Raw genomic sequence first — 22,784 nt, forward strand, 5'->3', positions numbered from 1 at the left:
TTGCTAGAAATGAACCTGTCACTGCTCTGTATAGCCAACATGAAGATTAAACATGAGCAGTTACATGATTAGGTATGTCCATAAGAGGGAAAAGAAATCTGGTGTTCAAAAAGAAAATTTTGAGAGTTTTATCTGAATCTTCATACAGAGTATGTGTGTGATGATCAGTGAATGGCTTCAAAACAGGCAGAATTAGGCTCCCTTGTTCTCTAACTGAATCTTTCTCAACAAATAGAAATAGTTCTCTTTTTTTACTTCAAAGAAATATGTATTTATGTAAGGCCATTTATGAAATACACATAAGCAAAATGAAAAAGTATCATTCATAATCTAGTATCTAGAAATATCCCCATTAACATTTTGGTGCATATACTGCAAGTTCATTTACATCAGTGATCATCAAACTTTTTCTGTAAAGGGTCAGATGGTATATATTACAGACTTCATGGTCTCTATCGAAACTCTGCCATTATAGCACAAATGCAGCCACAGACAGCATGTAAATGAACAGGCATAGCTGTGTTCCAATACAACTTTATTTAAAAACAGGCAGCAGACAAGATTTGGGTCTCAGTCATATTTTTTTGCAAAGCCCTGATTTACACCTACCTACCCCCCCTCCTCTCCTTTCCTCCTTCCCTCCTGCTCTCCTTCCTCCCAGCCTCCCTTCTCTACTTTTCTCCTTCTTTTCAAAATTATTTTAAAACACTTTTTATTTTGAAATAATTATAGACTCACAAGAAGTTGCAAAGATAGCATGAAGTATAAAACTCGAGATTCATCAAAGTTGTTGCCTTTATCAATAGTGTGTGCCTTTTTCATTGCTGAGTATTATTCCATGATGCCACAATTTAACTACTCACCTATTATAGGAAATCTTGATTGTTTTCAGTCTTGCCTACTGCACATAATGCTGCTGTGAGCAGTTGCATTTAGGATCAGAGGCTCATTGCTTCAATAGGTATACGTTTCATGTGGGGAACATTGGATCAATCCTGACCTATCCATTGCTCATCAAAAGAAGCAACTCTTCCTGAGGAATTTAGCATCAGACATTTCTAAAATTCAAGCCTTCTGCAATACACGTAAGACAGAGGGTAAGCACTGGAGTTATTTACCTTAATGTATACAGCCAAAATAAGTACTTGATGATAGTGCTTTTTTAAAAAAAAAAATTAGTTTGCTTAAATAGCGTGTATTTCATGCCTGCATCTTGCTGTTTAACACTTTAGACTAATTTTTGTATTTAACAGAGCTGTATATTTTCATTTACACTACACTTTGGTTGTGCAAAGAGAACATAATTTATTTTGTCTTTAACACACTGGTCTTCTTTGTGAGCCTCACAGACCCCTATCAAGGACAAGACAACTGTTCAGTCAGGTTTAAATTTTATCCCATAAATTACTTTAAACAGTCCCTTCAGGGCGGGAATGGGACTTTCAGATTTAGCAGGTTCCATTCTCACTTTAGTTCCTTTCTAGGATGGAAGAAAGAATTTGGGTGCAGATCCTCTTGCTCTCTGGGCCCTGCTGACTAAAGCCCATGGCTGGGTGATGGTGTCCCATTCTTTTGGCTTAGACAATGCTTTGGGTGGGTGCTGCTTCCTGCCTGCCTAGCCCCTTCTCTGGTTCCCCTGGCCCTTGGAAGCCTGGTTGCTGGGTAGTCATCTCTGCAAGTCTTTGCTACAAGACCCCTTGACCTTCATTGGGCAACCTCTTCTGGAAAGCACCCAGTAGGGTTGTCAGCAAATCCTGGGGTACAGCTGCACCTCCCAGAAACCATTTCCACATTCATATTTAAATGGCTTGTTGAAGGCTGCTTCAAGGGTAACTGCTACAGTGTCCTAAAATGAGCAGTGTGCACAGGACTTCCTTGGTGAAGCTCAGATGCTTGAAGTGAAGCCTGTAGGGGAACATGATCCCCCATGCTGGGTTTCTGCCTTCCTCCTCTTCTTACTCTTCTCACCCCAGGCCCAGAAACAGTTGTTGTTTTTTTTCAGGTCAACCTTGAGAAAGGTCAAACCTTTGATATGCTAAATGGGAGCTGAAGGCCTTTGGAAAGATCTTAAATCAAGACAGTTCATCCTGACTTTCATGGCCATTGACTTATACTCTGCTGAAAGTCAAAACAATCCTTGTCCTCTTGTAGCATTTCTCATCTCCTCATGGTCTTCCTCATTCATTAAGGCTGCCTCAGGCACCAGGACAAAGGTTCTATATATAGAATGGCAAGAAGGGGAAATTATTAATATAATTAAAAACATTACCCTCTTGCATATTTTGAACACTGTACAGTAAGCTTTGCATGTGTGTTTCAAAGCCTTGGGGACATTCACTAAAGAGTTTGGGTCTCTACAGAATGATTTAGAGACATATATATATAATAATGTAGTCTATTTAAATAGAACGTACAACTTCATTGTTTTTGGAAAAACTTAGTGTTAATATTTTTGACTAAGAATATCTTTAGAGGAAAGAATCTACAAATTAAATTGAGTGAAATCCAATGTATTCGTTTAAAACGCAATTATCAGTTACTCTTAGGATGTCTTTATACCGAATAGCTGGACATTTTCTGCATTTGTATTTTAGCATGTGCTTTCAAATTCCCAGTTCTCTGCAATTAGAACTAACCTGTCCTTGCTATGTGTGCATTTCTGCTCAGCTCTTGTTTTAGAAGTCCAAGGTGACATTGTGTCTGGAGCCAAGCTTGCTGTGTGTAAGCCCGTAGCAACTTCTGGAGAAGAGAAGCAAATTATAGAGCCAGAGGAAGAGCACATGCAAAAAAATGCTTTAACAACGGAAAGTGCTCTCAGTAAAACTCTGTAAGTGATCAGTGTGGCCAGAAAAGCTGCCTGCTTAGTATTTGAACTCAGCTCATTAGCCTGGTAACAGCACAGCGCCCAGTAGGGAACCCATGCCAAGTGTGTGAAATGGGTGTCAGGTGAAGAGCTCATATGGAATCGGTTTCCTGGCAGCTCCACTGTTCTACCATCACAATGATCTACTTTCAGTCATTTTGGCATAATGCTACTATTTTTTAAAGGCTAGAATATTAGAATCGCAGACATTTATTTGAAGAATCCATCATGTTTTGTTTCCATAAATGTGGACCTCAGCTATGCTTAATGTAGCTTCAAGTTGGGTGCATGTTAATATACAGCTACCATCCTGGACTCTGAAATGGCTTTCTGATGGGACTCATCTCCACAATTATCTCCTTTCAATTCACCTGAAGTTCTATCTGTGGACAATGATCTTTCTTTCTAAAACACAATCCTTTTTGTACAATTCTTTAATGGCTACCTGTGCAGACAGAAAAAATATTTAGTCTGGAATCCTGAGCCCTTCAGACCCTGGTCCAGGCCTGTCATTGACCATCCTTGGCACCCCCATGCCCGCCTCACTCTACCTTTTTTTCTTCCTGCCTATGAACTCCACCCTCCAGCTCAGCAGCTACAAGCTGTCACCTGAACGTGGCATGCTCTGAGCCACATTCCTTTCTCTCCACCTGAAGTGTCTTGACTTGCCCTGTCTTCATCCATGGAATAATTTTTCATCATTGAAATAAGTTATAGCAATGATCATAGATAGCAAGATTAACACACACACACACACACACACACACACACACACACACCCCTTTACCACACAACCACCAACCGGGGAATTCCTCGAGGGCAAAATCTCTGTCTTTTGTGAAGAGCAGGGTAAACTGACTTTAATCATTATTGAATAAATAAATGATTGAGTTTTCAAATCATAAAACCACAAATAGTTGATCTATTGCCATTGCAGTAACTGTGAAAATTAATTGTTATAAACTGTCTAAAAAGACTGTTTCTGTCCTTAATTATAAGAATACTAGAGGTCCGGTGCACAAAAATTTGTGCACTGGGGTGGGGGTGGGAGGGGGGGTCCCTCAGCTCGGCCTGTGCCCTCTTGCAGTCTGGGACCTCTCGGGAGATAACGACCTGCTGGCTTAGGCCTGCTCCTGGGTGGCAGAGGGCAGGCCCAATCCCTAGGTGCAGCCCCTGGTCGGGCTCAGAGCAGGGCCGATTGGGGAGTTGGGGTGCCACCCCCTGTCATGCACAGAGCAGGGCGGATTGGGAGGTTGCAATGCCACCCTCAGTCATGCTCAGGGTAGGGCCGATTGGGGGGTTGGGGCACCGCCCCCTGTCACACTCAAGGCAGGGTCGATGGGGAGGTTGCGGCGCCACCCCCTGTCATGCACAGAGCAGGGCCAATCAGGGGGGTGGGGAGCTCCCCCCTGTCACGCACAGAGCAGGGCCCATCAGGGGATTGAGGAGCTCCCCCGTCATGCACAGAGCAGGGCGGATCAGGGGATTGGGGCGCTGCCCTCTATCACCCACAGAGTAGGGCCGATCAGAGGGTTGGGGCGCCACCACTCTCACACTCAGGGCAGGGCCGATGGGGAGGTTATGGCTCTACCCCATCACACACAGAGCAGGGCCCATGGGGGGAGAGGGGGCGCCGCCCTCTATCACCCACAGAGCAGGGCTGATCAGGGGGTTGGGGCGCCACCACTCTCACACTCAGGGCAGGGCTGATGGGGAGGTTATGGCTCTACCCCGTCACACACAGAGCAGGGCCCGTGGGGTGGGGGTGTTAGGGCGCCACACCCTGTCACACACAGAGCCGCAGGGCGATCAGGGGGTTGGGGAGCTCCCCCATATCAGGCACAGAGCAGGGCCGATCAGGGGGTTGGGGCGCCTTCCCCTGTCAGGAACAGAGCAGGGCAGATAGGAAGGTTGTGGCCCCACCCCCTGTCACCCACAGAGCTGCAGGGCGATCAGGGGGTTTGGGCGCTGCCCCCTGTCACGCTGATCCCGGTGCCGGGAGGCCTCACGGCTCAGCTGATCCCGGTGCTGGGAGGCATATTACCCTTTTACTATATAGGATAGAGGCCTGGTGCACGTGTGGGGGCCGGCTGGTTTGTCCTGAAGGGTGTCCTGGATCAGGGTGGGGGTCTCCACTGGGGTGCCAGGCCAGCCTGGGTGAGGGGATGATGGCTGTTTGCAGCTGGTCACAGACCCTTCAGGGTGGGGGTCCCCACTGGGGTGCCTGGCCAGTCTGGGTGAGGGGCTGAGGGCTGTTTTCAGGCTGGGACTGAAGCTCCCAACTGCTCCTTTTTTTCTTTTTTCTTTTTTTATCCTGGGCCAGCTTTAGCTCTGAGGCTCCAGCTCTTAGGCATCCGCTGCTGAAAGCAGGTATCTGGTTTGTTTAGGTTCTATAATCGAAACTCTGTATCAATTCCAGCTCTGAGATCCCGGCTCGCTGAAAGCAGGTTTCTGGGGTTTTGTTTAGCTTCTATATTTGTTACAATGTTTTTTAAACTGCAGGCTCAGAGGCGGGCAAGGCAGGTGGGGAACGTTGGTTTTCTCCGTCACTGAAGGAAGCAAGCCTCATGTTAGTTTCAAGCTGCCTGGCTGCCGGCCGCCATCTTGGCTGGCAGTTAATTTGCATATATCACTGATTAGCCAATGGGAAGGGTAGCGGTCGTACACCAATTACCATGTTTCTCTTTTATTAGATAGGATAAACTTTTACTTTAGGGTTCAAACTTCAGATTTTGATGAGTGAGTCATCTGGTCCGATGTCCTATCCCAACAGAGACACCAGAAAGCCTTTGTCAGAGAGAATGATTTGACTTACATGTCATCTTACTCAATGGTTCGGGAACTGACCACAAACCTTCCCAAAGCCCCTTTCATTCTTCCTCTAAAAGATGTATCATCTGGCCTCTGAGTTATTAGACTGCACTTGGAAAAAAATAAAGAGAAACTAAGAAAAAGAACATCTTTGAGAATAAACACTGACAGTGTTCTGATTCATAGATTTCATCAGGCTTGGAGTCCTTGAGGTACAAGTGATGGAGTCCACTCAAAACATAATCCAGGAGTCTCTTGCACAGTCCAGGCAGGCCCTTTTCATACAGTGTCTTCTTGAATACTCCTAATAACAGGAAGATCACTATTTCACAAGGCAGCCCATTTTAATGCTGAAATAATGAATTAAATTATCTCCATCCTATGATTTCTTCTGTATCTCTATGCAATGCCCTATTCCTCTTCTACTTAAAAGTCCTCAAAATATTCAAAGCTCCCCATCATTAGCCCACCGGGTTATCTTTTTTCCAGACTAACTTTCATTGGTTCTTTGAACTTTTTTCAGTGAGTTGATTTTAAATCATCTTACATTAGAAAGTCAGTGTAAGATTTCCCTAGACTTTCTTAGATATGTTTGGTTGGCAGTTTTCACTTATTTGGGAAGTAGTATGGCTCAAGAAGGGACATCCATATAGCAATAGACTAGGCCATAAATATGGAAGGAACCCTTTTGATAGATGGGTTCTATGTAAAGACTTCTGGTAAAAATGGTAAGAAGCACAGTGAAATAGAAACTTTGGGAGCACTGACCTCTGCTGTGATGCCTGATGGAAGAAAAAGCATTCAGAGCCTGCCACTGGGTTGGTGGCAGTTGGGGGGGGGGGGAGTGGGGGCACCTTCCCTTTTCCTCACTGCACTGAAGGCAGGCCCTGCCCTCCTGGTAAGCTTCCTCCCCTACTACCTTTCCCCTTACTCACTGCATGCCTGTCACACCAGTGTCTCTGTTCCTCAAATGAGACAAACATATTCTTGCCTCAGAGACATTCCATTTGTTCTTTTCTCTGCTCGGAACGCTCTCCCTCCACATCCTCACGTGGCTGACTCCTCCCCATTGTCCAGGTCTCAACTCAAACATCATCTCTCAGAGGAGCCCTCTCTGAGTCCATTCCTAAACTAGACCCCGCCCCAACCAATTTGTATCGCAGTATTCTGTTTTATTCCACTTTGGCACTTATTTTGTTTATTTATTCATTTTCTTATCTCTCTGCTCTCCACTAGAATGTAAGCTCCATGAACTCTGATAAATTATGTTTTGTTTATCACTGTATTCTGACACTTAGAACTCGGCAGCTATCATATAGTAAATGTTCAATAAATATTAGTGAAAGATATGGATAACTAATAATGAATAATTAGCTTTATGAATGAATGGATAAACGAATTAATAAAGCCAGATGGATTTTTAAATGACCGTTTTTAAAATTGACTTGATTCTACTTCATTTGTCTGGAAACCCAAGAGCATATACTAGTAGGTAAATTCCAAGTTAAAAAACAAAACATCTGGATTTGGAGGAAGAATATTGTTTACACACTACTAAATGTGTTAAAACTAAAATGACCTCTTCCTCCCTCTTTTCCTCAAAGAAATGGAGTTTGTGGGAAAGCTGTTGTGTGTTTTTTAATTTTCAACACAAGATGGCACTGTTGTTTTTTAACAGTTAGTGAGAGTTTTCATTTGGGAAGCAGCTTGTGCTGCAGTTCCGAATAAAGTCGTGATTACTCACCAATTTCATACCCACATGTCATACTTTTGTTACACGGGAAAAGTGTCTGGTCTGCTCCGCCGACACAGGAGTCGTCCTTGAAGATTTTGGCAATTTGGTATTGTTTACAGTGACATCAAAGCACCACCAGGCCTTGGTGGTCACAGCCTATCCCAGAGCGCTTGATTTTCACATGCGCATATTTACAGTGCTGACATATGCTTGCTGCTTTGCCTATATATTTATCCTGCTTTCGGATGAGCAGTTCTCATGCTGTGTCTTGATCCCACAGAGTGCAAAAGTGCCCTGAACAGTGTGGCATGGAACTGGATATGTACAGATCTGTGTGGCGGCTATGCTTCCGTGCTCATCTTCTTAAGGAGCGAGAAGGCGGGCACAGTTACTCCAATGATGACTATTTACTCTGGGTGTTTTAGTACATTTTTCTCTATCAGAAGCTGGCACTATTAGTGCCAAGACTATTTGAATCTCCCTAGATTCCTCTATTGAGCGGAAAAGTTAAGTTAATTAAGATTCCGTTAATGTTGTCTAATGAATAAACTTTATGAAACCCAGCAATCTAGCTGTACTGTTCCAGACAGAAATATGACCCACTTATGGGATGGGTACAAGGATTCTCCGTACATGTCTGTTAGGAATTTCTTAAACTACTAAATAGTCTTAATCTTATAATTTTTGAAGCATAATATATGGTCTATTTTTTTCTGAGTAAACTTAACAAAGATTAATGCTGTTTATTATGTGATAATGGAATGTTATTTGCAATTTTATATTAAAACATCTAAATTATGTATTATTGGATATGGATTTGCAATGTTAGGCATCACTATGGAAATATGATTTACGATCTGTCAGTATCCTTCAGGATGCGATCAGAATACTCCTCAGAGAAAATTCTGGTAGTATGAATCCGAATTCTTAGGCTTGTGTTTGTTTATGAACCTCAATAGAGATTCACATGCAAAAGCCCATCTCCGAATGAAGGCTCGTCACACGCCTCTCAAGTATGCCTGGCAGGAACCTTCTCATATCTCTGATGAGGGCGACAGTTTTCCAAAGAAGATGCAGGAAGAGATCTTAGAAAATGTGGAACCACAGAGAAAATACAGGTAAAAAGTTCCAATGGATTCGTTATACAGATTTCTAGCTGATCTTAGATTTTCTCACTTTGGGGCAAGAATATTCCTAAGGATTTGCATTATTGTTAGCTGCTATTTACATCAACATACACATTTTTGTCTTTCTTATGTTTTTGACTGAAGTATTTGCAAGTATTGACGGGAAGGTCTTTCACACTTTAGCTAAATAATATAATTTATTTTCACTGGTGTGTCTTTTCTGTTAAAGCTTATCCATCTTTGCCTCCTGAGAAGTTAGCACAGAGCTTGTATATTTGTTGAATAAATGTGTGAATAAACTTATGCATTAACATATAAGATGCCCTGATGTCTTTAAGAAATTAGTAAAATGCAATTTCTTCTTTCTTAATTTTATTATTTTCTCATCAGTGCCCAGTGAAATGACAGCAATCTATCATCTTTAGACATTTACTTAACATTATAGCAGCTTATATGTATTAAATAGTTTTGGCACTTAAACATTTAGCATTAGTCTATGCACTTTACACTAATAAATGTTTATATTAGTCTATTAATATGAACATCTACTAGTCTTAATAAATCTTTATAAATTAATTTAATTGCCAATGCATTGTGATATTTAGTATGTTTAATAAGCTTACTTAATCCCTTAAGAGCCTTAGTAAGAGATTCCTTTAAATTAACTTATTCACATATTATTATTTTATATTATATTGAGTTGTTATGAGTATGAGTTGTTAGGGAAAATTGAAAAACTAGGAGAATAATGTTCTATTTGCCAGCAGTCTAGATAGAGGATAGAAACACTCATGGTTTAAACAGAACTCCTTTATTTTTCTCTGTTTTGATTCTACATGCCTTATTTTTTCTAACTTCTTTTTCCACTTTAACTAAATTATCTCTTCAACTGAATGTCTTTTTTCTTTGCTGATGAGTTTCTCATATTCTCGCAGATAAACATTTATTTCTGTTACTAAATAAACTCAGAATTCTACTTCGTACATCAGTGTGTGGTAGTGCAAATAGCATTGCTGCTGTCCCAAGGGTGATGGCTCACCATTATAAGTGAATTTGGTTCAGAGCGGGTCTCCTGCTGACAGAACTTGCCATCTCCAGCACATCAAGGGCACGGGGTATTTCTCTGCACATAATGGGATTTTTTTTTTTTATCTCAGCCATTCTCCAAAGTGGAGTAAATTGCAGAAGCTCTGCCACCAGCAGTTTGAATACAGAGATGGGCAAATCATAAGTCATGCAGCTCCTCAGCTAGTCCTGGGGGTGCGAGGTCCAGACCTGCGTTCAGGCATGGAGGTGGTTTTGGTGGAGAAAAAAGCCAATGACGGTCATCAGCGCTGGATGCACAAGGAAGGCAGCAGGTGAACGCATTATATTTGGGGGTTAATATATCAACAAGTGAGTGGGAGATTTGCCTGGTCCCCACAGAGCAGGCTCATGTATATTTGAGGGCTTTGGATTTTCTATTTAACATAGCCAATACATTTTTATCCTATTCAAGGAAGAGAAAGAGAGCGAGAGCCAATGTAAATTCTCAGTAGTCTACACACAACTTATTTGCTATTGATTCAGAGAAGAAACATGAAATCTGACCTACTGGGTTCATAGCTTTAACTGGCCTTTGAGGTCAAGAGAAAACTGGACTCTTATCTAATTTTATTTTTAGGATTTGAAGGAATAAAGTAAGAATTCCAAAAAGACATCATTTTTTAAAATTTGCTTTTCATAACTCAATCTCCTGCACCTCCCCATATACATGCCTTCCCTCCCGTCCTTCCATCAAATAGTCAACTGATATGACTTCCACTCACAGTGAAAACTAATTCTTACCTATTCAAATACATTAAGCCAATCTGATGGGGAGCCCTTGTTTGGATCCAGATTCAAGCCAACCACTGTCAGACAGTTATTATTGAGATAATCAGAGGAAATTCAAAGCAGTCTGGGTGCCCGATAATATGAAGGAAGTATTATTAATTTTATTGGGTGTTATAAGGGTTATGATAAAAAAAGAAAAAGAAAACCCTGATCACTGGAATATATATTGTTGTATTACAGGTAAAATTAAGGGCTATCTCAGATTTACTTTAAAATATTCCAGCAAAAGCAAAAATGTTTAAAGTTGGGAGGGGAATGGATGAAACAAGAATGGCAGAATATTGCTCACTGTTGAATCAGTGGTGGTTTCTTCAACATTTCTCTCTGGTTTTTTTGTGCATGTTTGAACATTTCCTTAACAAGAAAGAAAAGAACTCCTTGGTTTTTAGATTGGTTTGCTTCAGGCTCTACCATTAGTGTTATATGGTGGGTCTCCAGGGGCCTCTTCAGTCTTTTGAAATGCCATATAAAGTTTGTGTTTGTGTATTTGTGCAATACAGTTGTTTTTTTCTGGAAAGGAGCTGTGATTTTCATTGGATTCTCAAAAGGTGTGTGATGCAAAAGGTTTAGGAATTGCTGCTTTGACAGAGATTGCATAAACTTCAGCAGGGGGCAGCAGAGGGCCCAGCATGTGCCGCAAAGGAGCTAGCCTTAATCTGCTCACTGTCTGAGATGAGCAAAACTGCCAGCAAGGGAGACTTGCTGGGCTTGTTTTACAGAAAGCTGAAAAGCCAACATGTAGATGGACCTGGTGAGTGTTTTCCTTGGCCCCATTCATCCTAGCCTAGCTAAGCTGTCTTTGCAATGGGAAGCTAGGAAGCAGGTTTTTGTCCCTGTCAATGGCTGGCTTTATGGAACCAGAATGCATTCATTCAGCTATAAAGAATATTTCACAGGCAGTGTTTTAGGTTTAAGAACAAAACAGATAAATATCCCTGCCCCTACAGAGCTGGTACTGCCCCATCTCTACATTTCTAGAATTTAGCATCTTACTGCCTTGCCTGTCTGTGTTAATAGTACAGGTCCTGCTTGAGCCTCAATTGGAATTCAAGCATGGCTGATGAACTGGGGTGAACACATATGGGAAATGTGACCCAAGAGAGGAGAAAGCCAAGCATGATGAGTTTAACTCAGAAACACTTGTTCATTGGAAGAGAAGACAGTTTCTGGGTCCTCCTGAGTGTCTGGCACTGGTTTCATTTTTCATCTTCATTGCAGTAGAGAAAGCAGGAGGAGGGCACGGCTATTTAAGTGAAAATAAAAGAGAAGTTTGCCTAAAACTCTGAAATACTGGACTATGATCAGCACTGCTTTGGAAAATGTAACCACATGTAACATGAAAGAGAACAGCCTCTTCCGATGTCCTTCTACTTTCCAAAACACTCTACAACTTGGCCTTCTCGAGGCCTCCCATGTCAAGCCGTGTAAGAGAGGGACCATTGGTGGGAAATGGTGGTATTGATTGATCTCTGATGGGAAACTCCAGAGTCTGAGAGAAGAGATGGAGCCGTGAGGGGGAGGGGCAGTGGAACAGGATTTGCTCATGAGCACATTGGCCACCATCTGGAGACTCCACAAACATTTGGACAGAGGTTTCGCAGAAGTCTGGATGATTAATTGTGGGCACGATTTAGAGGAATATATGTCCTGTGGCAGAAGTGTGTCTGCCTAGTGACAGTAATTCTTCCTTTCACATTTCCGGTTGGCATCTTGCTGTGTGTGTTTGGGTTTTTTCCCCCTGCCTAATTGGGTATTGAAACCCATCGGTTCTGATTAACTGGTAAGGCCTGGAGAACCTTGATTGCACTGTGTAGCAGAACCTATAGAAAATTCATTTATGTGAACCACTGTCTTTTGATCCTCCTTATTTTGCCCAGGCAATACATTTATGTTTAGGGAGGCAACTGCCCTTTCAGTATTTGGAATAATAGGGTGGGGGCAGAGTATCTCACTGCCAACATTGTGGAAGGTACTAAGGGGCATCACTGTGCCCAGAATTATCTACTTTTAGTCTTTTCATTCAGGCCTTGATGGGATAACACATCGTCTCGGCTGGAAGGGCAAGAAGTGAGCAAGGGGACCCTGAAAGGCACAGGAAATTGCTAGCGTCTCAGTTGCTTGGTTTTCAGCCCCACAGAAGAAGGTCCAGATCAACTTTTGAGATAATCTGGCATCTTCCTCCCATTTTCTCTGGCACAATCCAAGTTAATCATTTGGTCTCTAAAGGGAAATATGAAAAAATATGAAGAAATCCTCAGGGATGAAAATTCCCTCAACAGCACTCAAGGTTATAGAGGGGGAAATTCAGCATCATGGAATTTGGAGCTCAAAACAGTCTTTAAAACCTTCTAGTCTTAGTCACTAGTCTAGGTAAACTGAGGCTCAAGGAGATGAAGTGACTTGTATGTGTTCATAGCATGGGTTAATGAAAGAGACAGTGGTATTGTGCTGGGTATTGCTAGGACACAGAGTGATTTCTCACCTTGCTCTTTGGCATGCAGGGGGTTTTGTGTAGAGCTCTATAAGCTCAGGCTTCCTGCAGAACATAAGCATTCCTGCTGTGGGCAAGCACCAGTTAGCTGCATTGTTCAAAAGGAAAAAGAAAAACCAACTCTATGATGGCTGAGCAGGGCACTGAAGCCTGGGGAAGTTGCTATATCTATTCTAGTCATTCTAGTCAGCAAAACACAGAGATAGCTAGGTAACTAATATTGGCATCTCAATAGGTTGCTGCAGAAATATATGCTCATTCATTCATTCATTCATTCACATACTATTGAATGCCAATAAGAATGCAAGGTGCAAAGTCCGCAACATGCTGAGGCTGCAGAGATGAGCAATATAGAATATCAGTTCCCTTGCCATGTGCACCATCTTCATAAAAGCTAAGAAGGTATTTGATAAAATTGAATATCCACTTTGGATTTAAAATGATACTTCATTAACTAATAATAGAAGGAGGAAACACATTGTAAGATTAATAGTGATTATCTTGTAGAAGTCAGAGTAATGTTTAAAATTGTGTTATAATTTTACTATAGTCTTCAATATTTTGTATATTTTTACAATGAGGATATATTGTCCTATGGTCAGAGATTTAAATTAGAGGCCTGGAATTTTCTCAGTCTTGAAAGGAAAAATATATTACTTTTATAATAGATCCCTTCTCTACTCCCACATCATTAAATTTTATGTTCAGGAGGAGTTGTATTTTCCACAGCAGAAATGCCACTATTGATCTATAATGTAACTATGTTGACAGAGGGAAAGAACTGGCTCTTTCCATACAGACAAGAGCCTAAAATGGTCGGTTTATTTTTGCTTTTAAGTGATGCAAGGAAAAGAATTTGAAGGTTTTAGCTCAATAATTTTCATTTTGTTTTCCACTCGAGGGGGGCCTTATGTTAGCTCCAATAAGATCACATAAAAATATTCACCACATACCTTGGACTTTTAGGGAAAGCTCCTTTAGAAAAAAATAATTGAGGGAAATCTATAAAAAAAAATCACAACCATTAGTAATAGTCACTAATACGAGTACTGTGCAACAGACAATATTCATTGCATTTCACATGCATTAACTCATTTAATTCCCACAATCATCTGATGAGGTATTACCCCATTTTACTGATGAGCATACTGAGGCAGAGTTGTTAGGCAGAGCTGTGGAGCTACTGACAGGTGGACCCAGGACTCAAACTTAGGCACTGTGGCTCCCACTCTGATACACTGCCTCCCATAGCAACTAAATGGGGGAGGAGAGAATAGCAGTCTGGGTACAATCTGGAGGCAGAAACCGTACAGTGATTTAAACAGGAGAAATTTAACATAATTGTTTATTAAACAATGATAACAGAGTAATTATTGGATATTTAAACAAACATACATTCTATATGATACTGTAAGGCTGAGGGAGAGTAGGCAAGAAAGGACCGACTTGGACTTGGGCCCCTCCCCAAGGCTGGAGTTCAAAACCCATTGGAAAGGTATGGTTGCAGCCCACTGGCTGGCAAAGAAAGGTGCTGGTTTGCCTGGCCAGACTTTGTCTTTGGCTGCTGGGCAAGCAGCAAGCAGCCCTCTGGAACATAAATGGGGGTGTAACTGGTTGCTGGGCACATGGGCATGTAAAGGGAGTGAGGGTGCTGGTGTGGCAGAGAGCCTGGAGCGTGCAGGATCTGTGTCAGGAGAGCCTCAAGCAGGCGATCATGAGGCCAGGTCAGGGCTGGGAAGGTGCCGAGGGACCACGCATTCTGGGCACCTGGTTGGGGAAGAGCATCACTGGACATCCCACTCTCAATTAGGGACGCCATACACAGCCAGAAAGAGGAGCCCCTTCCTCCTGCAGTGCTCTTCCAGCACTCTCTGTGAGAACCCTTAACATCGTGCCTGCTGTACTAGTAAAATGGGAGAAACGCTTAGAGGATGCACATCCATTATGGAGACAAGAAGTAACACACCAATAAGTGGCACAGAGGGAGCTCAAAGCTGGTCATGCTGCTGTGTAATGTGCCTAATCCTGTTTTCCCAAGGACCTTTCACCTGGTGAGGAACCCAGAGCTTGTGCTGGCTGTGTCTATGACAAAGACGGGAAATGAAGTCTGCAGCTATCCAGTTATTGTTCAGGTAAGATATATATGCTAAAGAGTAATCATGGCCCTTTATTTAGTTAAATACAAGTAAAGCTCCATGCGTCCTTGGTGTGGAGAAAGAAATTGGATGTCACAGAATTCTATCTTGAATGCTATTGCTAAAATATTTACAACCGTCTGCTTAGATTTCAAATTGAACATGTTCATGTAGCTCTTAATTTAGTTTAATCCAACAGTCCAACAGATGGTGGTTGTGGGCTTGCTGTATGTCAGGAGCTATGCTTTCTACTTAAATCAATTCCAATGGCAAGCATGAGCAATTGTCCCAGCAGTATTCACATAGCTTGCAGTCTCAGTGGTGGGTACAGTCAGTGGAGTGGCTGCTAGATGCTCCACATGTTTTAAGTTCATTGGCAACTAGAGTGAAAGAACATGGTCAGAAGGCTCTTCCTGAAGGATGTGAGCTCAACAGTGTTAATTCTAATGACACTTTTGACATGCTTTTTACAAATATTTATAGCAGCCAAACAATTTTTTGAGACTCCAAAAAAGTCTAGCTTCATTTAGGTTTTAGGCAAACACCTGGGCAGGTCTTTTTTGTTGTTTTTGTTCATGTTTGTATGTTTTCCTCATTTACTTATTTATAATCAAAGACACTCCTAAATAAATATGTGTTTATGTGTGTTTTTTCTTGTTAGGAGGGGAGAAAGTTTAGGAGCCTCCCTGCTCTGAATTTATTTTCTGTATCCTCCACAATCTTTACCTTCTTTTTGGTGAACAGAATATATTGTCTCCAAGTAACATTTCTTTTATCCCATGTTTTTAATAGCAATGAATCCAAAGTTGGGACAAAGCAATCTGGACGAATATCAAAGCTTAATTAAGTCTTCTATCCTGATGATAAATATGGGCTTAAAATTTGTTCTAAGAGACACAGTATATATAGTATCACATTCTTCCCTGTCAGGTGCCTCTTTGGCAGCAAGATAAAAACCTCATGCAGATGCAAATTTAGTCCCTTAATCAGTTTCATAAAATTATAGGAATGGATGTTTCCCTTAAGGTTTCCATTTTATAAGAAATGAGTTTGATATCAAGATAATTTGTATTGATTTTAAAGATTTTTTGTTGTTGTTGCTGGTGTTTCATTTTTATTTCTTGAAGCAATCAGTTTGTGGTAAAATATTAAAGTTCAAGTAAATAAATAAAAATGAGGCATGTTAGGTTAATCTTACTAGGCCCCCCCTCCCTGTTCCTTGAAATATAGTCTTTATTTTTCATACCTCTGAGGGATGCCCTGTTATCTGACCTATTAAATCCATTCCTAAGGTTCATTTATTTTCCTCTTTACTATCAATCTCTCCTTGATAAAGTAAGTGTTATTCATTATAAAGTTCCTCTAGGTGTCATATGTTTAGTTAGAACTAATCTGGTTTAATTTCTCTTAAATGGAAACAACTTATTTCTTTACTTATGCTTGAAATAAGTTATATAATTTAAACAAGTATGCTATTTCCATTACATATAAAGCTGAGTGCATTCACATTTTAAAAAATCCTCCTTGATGACCAGTGAAATGTAAATTAAGATATCAGCAAGGTATTACTTTTCATTTACTAAGTTGAAGATGTTTTGGCAAGAGTGTGAGGAAAACAGGCCATTTCTTATACTATTGGTGGACTTGTAACTACAATAACCTTTCCGGAAATTATTGGCTGTGATAAAGTTCAATATTTAAAAGTGATTGTGTTCTTTTGTTTACAATTCTACCTGAGAAGTCTGTTCTAAAGAAGTTTTAGATTTACACAAGGATTTATCTGTATAATTCTTTATTGCTTTTTTTGCTTATAGTAAGGAAAACTTGAGAATCTACATGTTTAATTTTTAGAAAGTGGTAAAATAAAATATCCCTAAAAGCAAATAGTATATATATCCTTAAAAACTGTTAAAAAAAAAAAAAAGATTCCTGGAATATTGTTAAGTAAAAACAAAAACAAACAAAACAAACCTAATGCAGTTATCAAATTGTATATATTTTGTGATCCTATTTTTATAAATTAAAGAATGCATATTTATAAATATACTAGTGCCCCAGTGCACAGATTCATGCACATTGAAAGGAAATTAATTAGAAAGTGGCCAGCAGAGCTGGACACACCTTGGAGCCAACCTCCTGCGGTCCCTTCCCACCAGCTGCACCTGGGACAATGCCATGGTTCAAAGGGCATCTGCCAAGTGATCAGGGTCCCTCCAGCAGGAGGGGTCCCTCAGCCTGGCCTGCAGGGATAAGGCCGAAACTGGCTCTCCGACATCCCCTGCGGGGTCCCGGATTGTGAGAGGGCTGTTCTCAGGTGACGCACTTCAGAATTGGTTTCCCTCCTCTCTGGTTCTGGGGTGCGTTATCTGAGAACCACCACTGCCAAATCACCACAGCTGCCAAGTCACTGCAGCTCAGCAGCTCCTGCATTGAGTGTCTGCCCCCAGGTGGTCAGTATGCATCATAGCGACCGGTCGGATGGTCACTTAGCCTTTTATATATATAGATGTTTATAATAATCAAATATCAGATATGTAGTTATGTAATAATCAAATATGTAGTTACAACTACATAGCAGAATGAGTAACTATCTGTACTTTCTGAATTTATGCAATGAAAACTATGGCTGCCATAGCCAAATCATAAACTCTTCCATTTGACTCCAGATTTTGTCTTTTTTTCCCCCAGAAATATAAGCCCTATAACAATGGGACTTCCAATCAAAAGTGGAATTACATTGAAAATAAGAAAACTTTTATGGCCTTCCATAGCACTGCATTGGATAAGGAAATCACAGCTGCAAATTATGCTGGAATTTGTACATCCTCTGTAGTTAAAGAAGAAAACATTGATCAACCAGTAAGTGGTTCCTTCCTACTGAGGATAAAATAAAAATAGGGGGAGAGGGAGTAATTTAATAAAGCCAGAAATTATCTTTATAGAAAACTTATGGTCACATAAATTGAGCACTGATTTGTAAATGAACTCAGGGATTCTGGGTGGGAAAGAATGAGGGAATATTGATATTACTCCCTACTTATATGGTTCTGATGGCTCCTTATCACCAGCACCATCTTTGGTTCATCATCAGTTCACCAGAACACACATGAGGGAGGACAATCACACATACTACCCTCCACAGGTGTGCCTGCCACACCAGATGTCACTCTACTCCATAAAGCATCCTAACATGCAAATGAGTGTAAGTGACTTTAACTATATTACACTATACCAAGCATGGGCCTACGCATTCAATACATTCTAATTTGTAAAGAAAATAATTTATCAAGTTTGGTCCTTTAATTTTTATTAGTAAGGAATTACTTGCACTGTGCTTTACAAATATCTAAGATATTGTGGGTCAGTGAGTCAAGCTGCCTTGATGTTGTTGCTGACCATTGGCATACCTGAAATCTCATAAAGCACCTATAAGACCCTCCACGACCCTCTTTACTCTGCTTCATAGATGTCTCTAAACTGCTGCTGCTGCTTTTTTTTAAAATTGTTTTATTGCTTAAAGTATTACAAAGAGTATTACATATGTCTCCTTTTTTTCCCGCCCTTAACAATCTCCCGGCCTCCCCTACCCCCCAGTGTCTTATGTCCATTGGTTATGCTTATATGCATGCATACAAGTCCTTCAGTTGATCTCTTACCTCCCCCCCTTCCTGCCCCTCAACCCTCCCCAACTTTCCTGCTGTAGTTTGACAGTCTGTTCGAGGCAGCTCTGCCTCTGTATCTATTTTTGTTCATAAGTTTATAATGGTCTTTATTATCCATGAGTGAGTGAGATCATGTGGTATTTTTCCTTCATTGACTGGCTTATTTCACTTAGCATAATGCTCTCCAGTTCCATCCATGACGTTGCAAATGGTAAGAGTTCCTTCTTTTTTACAGCAGCATAGTATTCCATTGTGTAGATGTACCACAGTTTTCTAATCCATTCATCTACTGATGGGCACTTGGGCTGTTTCCAGATCTTAGCTATGGTGAATTGTGCTGCTATGAACATATGGGTGCATATATCCTTTCTGATTGGTGTTTCTGGTTTCTTGGGATATATTCTTAGAAGTGAGATCACAGGGTCAAATGGGAGTTCCATTTTTAGTTTTTTGGACTGCTGCTTTTTAAAAATAATATATTTTTATTGATTTCAGAGAGGAAGGGAGAGGGAGAGATAGACACATCAATGATGAGAAAGAATCATTGACCAGCTACCTCCTGCATATCTCCTACTGGGGATCAAGACAGCAACCCAGCATGCGCCCTGACTGGAATCAAACCCGGGACCCTTGAGTCCGCAGGCTGACACTCTGTCCACTGAGCAAAACCAGCTAGGGCCTGCTGCTCCTTCCTCACTTATCATTCTCTAGCTCCACTGAATGAGAGATGTCCAGGAGTACCATGCGATTTTGCATCTCTCTGGTTTTGACTGTGCTGTCCCCTGTACCTCTTTCTATTTTGTCTGTGAACTCACACCTGTTAGCAGATACACTGTCAGACTAGTAAGACTGTCTTAAAATGAAACAAGTCAACTTGGAAAGGCTCCCACTATCCAAAGATGAACCATTTAAGCATTAATATGCTAATTAGTGCAGTGGATTGACATACATCAGATATATTTAAATCCATACTGATATTAAGCAACAGCAGCAACAACTCATTGGTCACAACTAAATGATGCTATGAAAACAAATTCATTACTTTAAAAGTGGAAAATAAATAATCAAGCTTTTTTTTCTTTATTTCCTCAGGATAACAAAATATTGGGTGAGAAGTTTCACTTTATAGAAATACTAGAGGCCCGATGCACGAAATTCATGCACGAGTAGGCCTTCCTTCCCCCAGCTGCCGGCACCAGCTTTCCTCTGGCACCTGGGACCCTCGCAGTCCCAACTTCATCCCGAAGGTTGTCCGGAAGGACATCTGGTGTAATTAGCATATTACCCTTTTATTATTATAGATCCTCGCTAATGAGTAAATTGGCATACAATTCATCATGAATACCATGCTTTTCTATCTAAATGATTCTTTCTGTATGTAATATTCATTAAGTTCCACCCGAGAGGGGATATTTAATTTTCTGCTTTCCAGTAACTTGTAGAAAAGTGGAAATCAGATGTGCTGATAGAGAAATTCATAGTGAAATTTGAGAGTGACATCTTTGAAAGTATGATGTCAATGTTGACTTTGAATTGAGATAGCTCTATGTACTTAAAGGAGTGGTTGAACAGAATGGAAAAGGCAGAACAGCCAAGAGCTTGGAATCAGATGTCACAGTTTTATATCTCATCTCTGCCATGTGCTACTTGGGTATCCTTTTCCTCTCTGAACTTTCATTTTATCTTGTGTACTAGTACATTGAGTCTGGTGGTACTAACTCTGACTGTATGTAACTTTCAGCCTTGTGAAGAACAAAGCCAATTAGAGAGTCTATGTGAAGGTACTTTAAAATGTTATCATGGAAATTTTCATGCATATTCAAAGTTGAGAGATTAGTACAATGAATTCTCAGGTACCTCTCATCAAAATTCAACTCTTATCAGGCTTTAGAAACATTTACAACCCCCCAGACATGATATCACTTCACCTCAAACATAAGCATGCACCTCTGAAAAATTTGAACATTTTCTTACATAATCATTATGCCATTATCACATCTAACAAAATTAACAATAATTCCTCAAATGCCCTGTTCTTAATTATATTTCCCAGGTTCTCCTACAAAATTCTTCTTATGGTTGGTTAGTTTGAGTCCAGGTAGTTTTATTGTGGCCATCATTGCAAATAATCAGCCACATTTTCTAATGGCCAAACATCAGATGTATAAATTGGTGCTCCTTTACTCCACAGGTGCTCCCTTACTCCAATAAGTTGTGGTTTTGTTGTTTGTTAGGGTTTTTTGTTGTCGTTTTTAGCATCATTATGAACTCACAGGATTTTTACATATTCAAGCATATTCTGTGTTTTAGTTATCATTCTTTTTGTTGCTTTTAAATTGTCCCACTTTGGGCCTGTGGAGACTCTTTATGTTGGCGCCTGTATGTTTTTGACACGATTCCATGATGATTTTTCTTTCTGGGCACCACATGATATCCCTTGCTCATTTTGTGTATTTCTTGCCCCAAATATGGAAGTAGCCATTCCTCCAAGAAACTCTGATTCTGGGCAAAAGTTATACACATTATGTTGAATTGTTATTGTCTCTAAGCATTTTTAGTCAACAGAGTTTGGAAATATGTTCTCTTTTAAAAATATGTGTTTATTAGTGAGCAGAATAATACATTCATGTTGTGATTTCATTCGGGAATTATAAAAATGCTTTATTTGTAAAGTGTTCTTCAAAAATGCTGCTATAATTTAGGTGTTTCTATATAAAAGCACCTTTGTCCCTCTTTTTAGGGATACTATTCTCTCTCACCTTCTGGAAAGAAAAAAATGACACTGTGCCTGGCCTGTGGACGATCCCTGAGAGCAGAGAAAGGACTGAAGCAGCTGCCTGCAGGGCTGCCATTCGTCTGTGCCTCAGGCTCCGAGACCCAGAGGCCCTTCTCACGAGGGCCTTTCAAGACCATCTGTGTGGCCGAGGTGTGTAAGGATCTGAGCTCTGCTAATACCTACATGGCATCACTTTAGAAACTTTGATGCACTCATTATCTGCCTTGCACTCAAGTTCATCTCCAAGCGTCCAATTCATCTTCCTCTGATGCACCTTTACCATTTCACCTGCATTGATTTTTTCTTTCCCATTGTAATTTAAAATACATTGTCTATTAATAGTTCGATACACTCTTTGAAGTTAATTGGGCACTTCTGCGGCTTTAATCATCTACTGACACCTTCCACTGCTCTCTGTGTTGCTTTTAGATGAGGAAATCACTGCGTGGAGCAGCTTTTTTGCCTTTATCCATGGGGTAAAGTCCCTTTTACAAGATGCAGCATTTCGGGGAGAATTTGATATGTCGTTGTCAATGACTCTTCAGGTTGGGGGCCTGAATTCACGCACCCATGTCTAATATTATTTATAGCTTATGGAGAGAAAAACCTCTGCCACTTTCCTGTGATCTTAATTTAAAATGGCACCATTTAAAAAAGCCTTTCTTTCAAGTTTAGACATGAGAAGAGCTAAGGGGAACTTAACCCGCTGTATAAAAAGGAGTCGTTCCTAAGAGGTGGGCAACCTTTGGGCCTGGTGTGCTCATCAAGGCTTGCTGCCCGTTCCCAGATCACTCTCCTCTCCCCTCCCCAAACCTGATACACATTGTGGGGAGAGGATGAGAAGGGGATAGTAACAGTTACATACACATCAGCTGAAACAATAACTCTGAAGGAGAAAGGAAGTCAGTCCTCTGGGGAAGTCATTGGCCTCTGCTTGAGGGAGAGTGTTCAGGACAGTGGTCAGCAAACTCATTAGTCAACAGAGCCGAATATCAACAGTACAACGATTGAAATTTCTTTTGAGAGCCAAATATTTTAAACTATATAGGTAGGTACATTGTTATTAACTTAATTAGGGTACTCCTAAGGCTTAGGAAGAGCCACACTCAAGGGGCCAAAGAGCCGCATGTGGCTCGTGAGCCGCAGTTTGTCAACCACAGGTTAGGAGGTGGCAGTGAGCTGATTGGAAAGCCCGCCCAGTGTCCCATCATCTCAGACAGGGCTTTTCCCATGGGGCAGCATCCTGTGCGGGGCTGGACAGGGAAAGGTGAAGTGTGGTGTTCATACCCTCGTTACCGTGTTGTGAAGG

At 41.0% G+C, this 22,784-nt stretch overlaps 1 protein-coding gene across 1 annotated transcript in view; it reads left to right on the forward strand.

Moving 5' to 3' along the window:
• DCDC1 (doublecortin domain containing 1) overlaps positions 1-22,784 on the forward strand; it is a gene marked incomplete at its 3' end in the record, with an annotated part of 316,122 nt that overhangs the window by 270,916 nt on the left and 22,422 nt on the right. Inside the window, 7 exon segments of the mRNA XM_081100231.1 lie at positions 962-1,097; positions 2,668-2,827; positions 8,369-8,527; positions 9,694-9,894; positions 14,941-15,034; positions 17,726-17,896; positions 21,440-21,625. Of these exon segments, the coding sequence (XP_080956357.1) occupies positions 962-1,097; positions 2,668-2,827; positions 8,369-8,527; positions 9,694-9,894; positions 14,941-15,034; positions 17,726-17,896; positions 21,440-21,625 (1,107 nt within the window).

The sequence above is a fragment of the Myotis nattereri genome (genome assembly GCF_964212035.1).
Source record: "Myotis nattereri genome assembly, chromosome: 9".
Taxonomy (NCBI): Eukaryota; Metazoa; Chordata; class Mammalia; order Chiroptera; family Vespertilionidae; genus Myotis; species Myotis nattereri.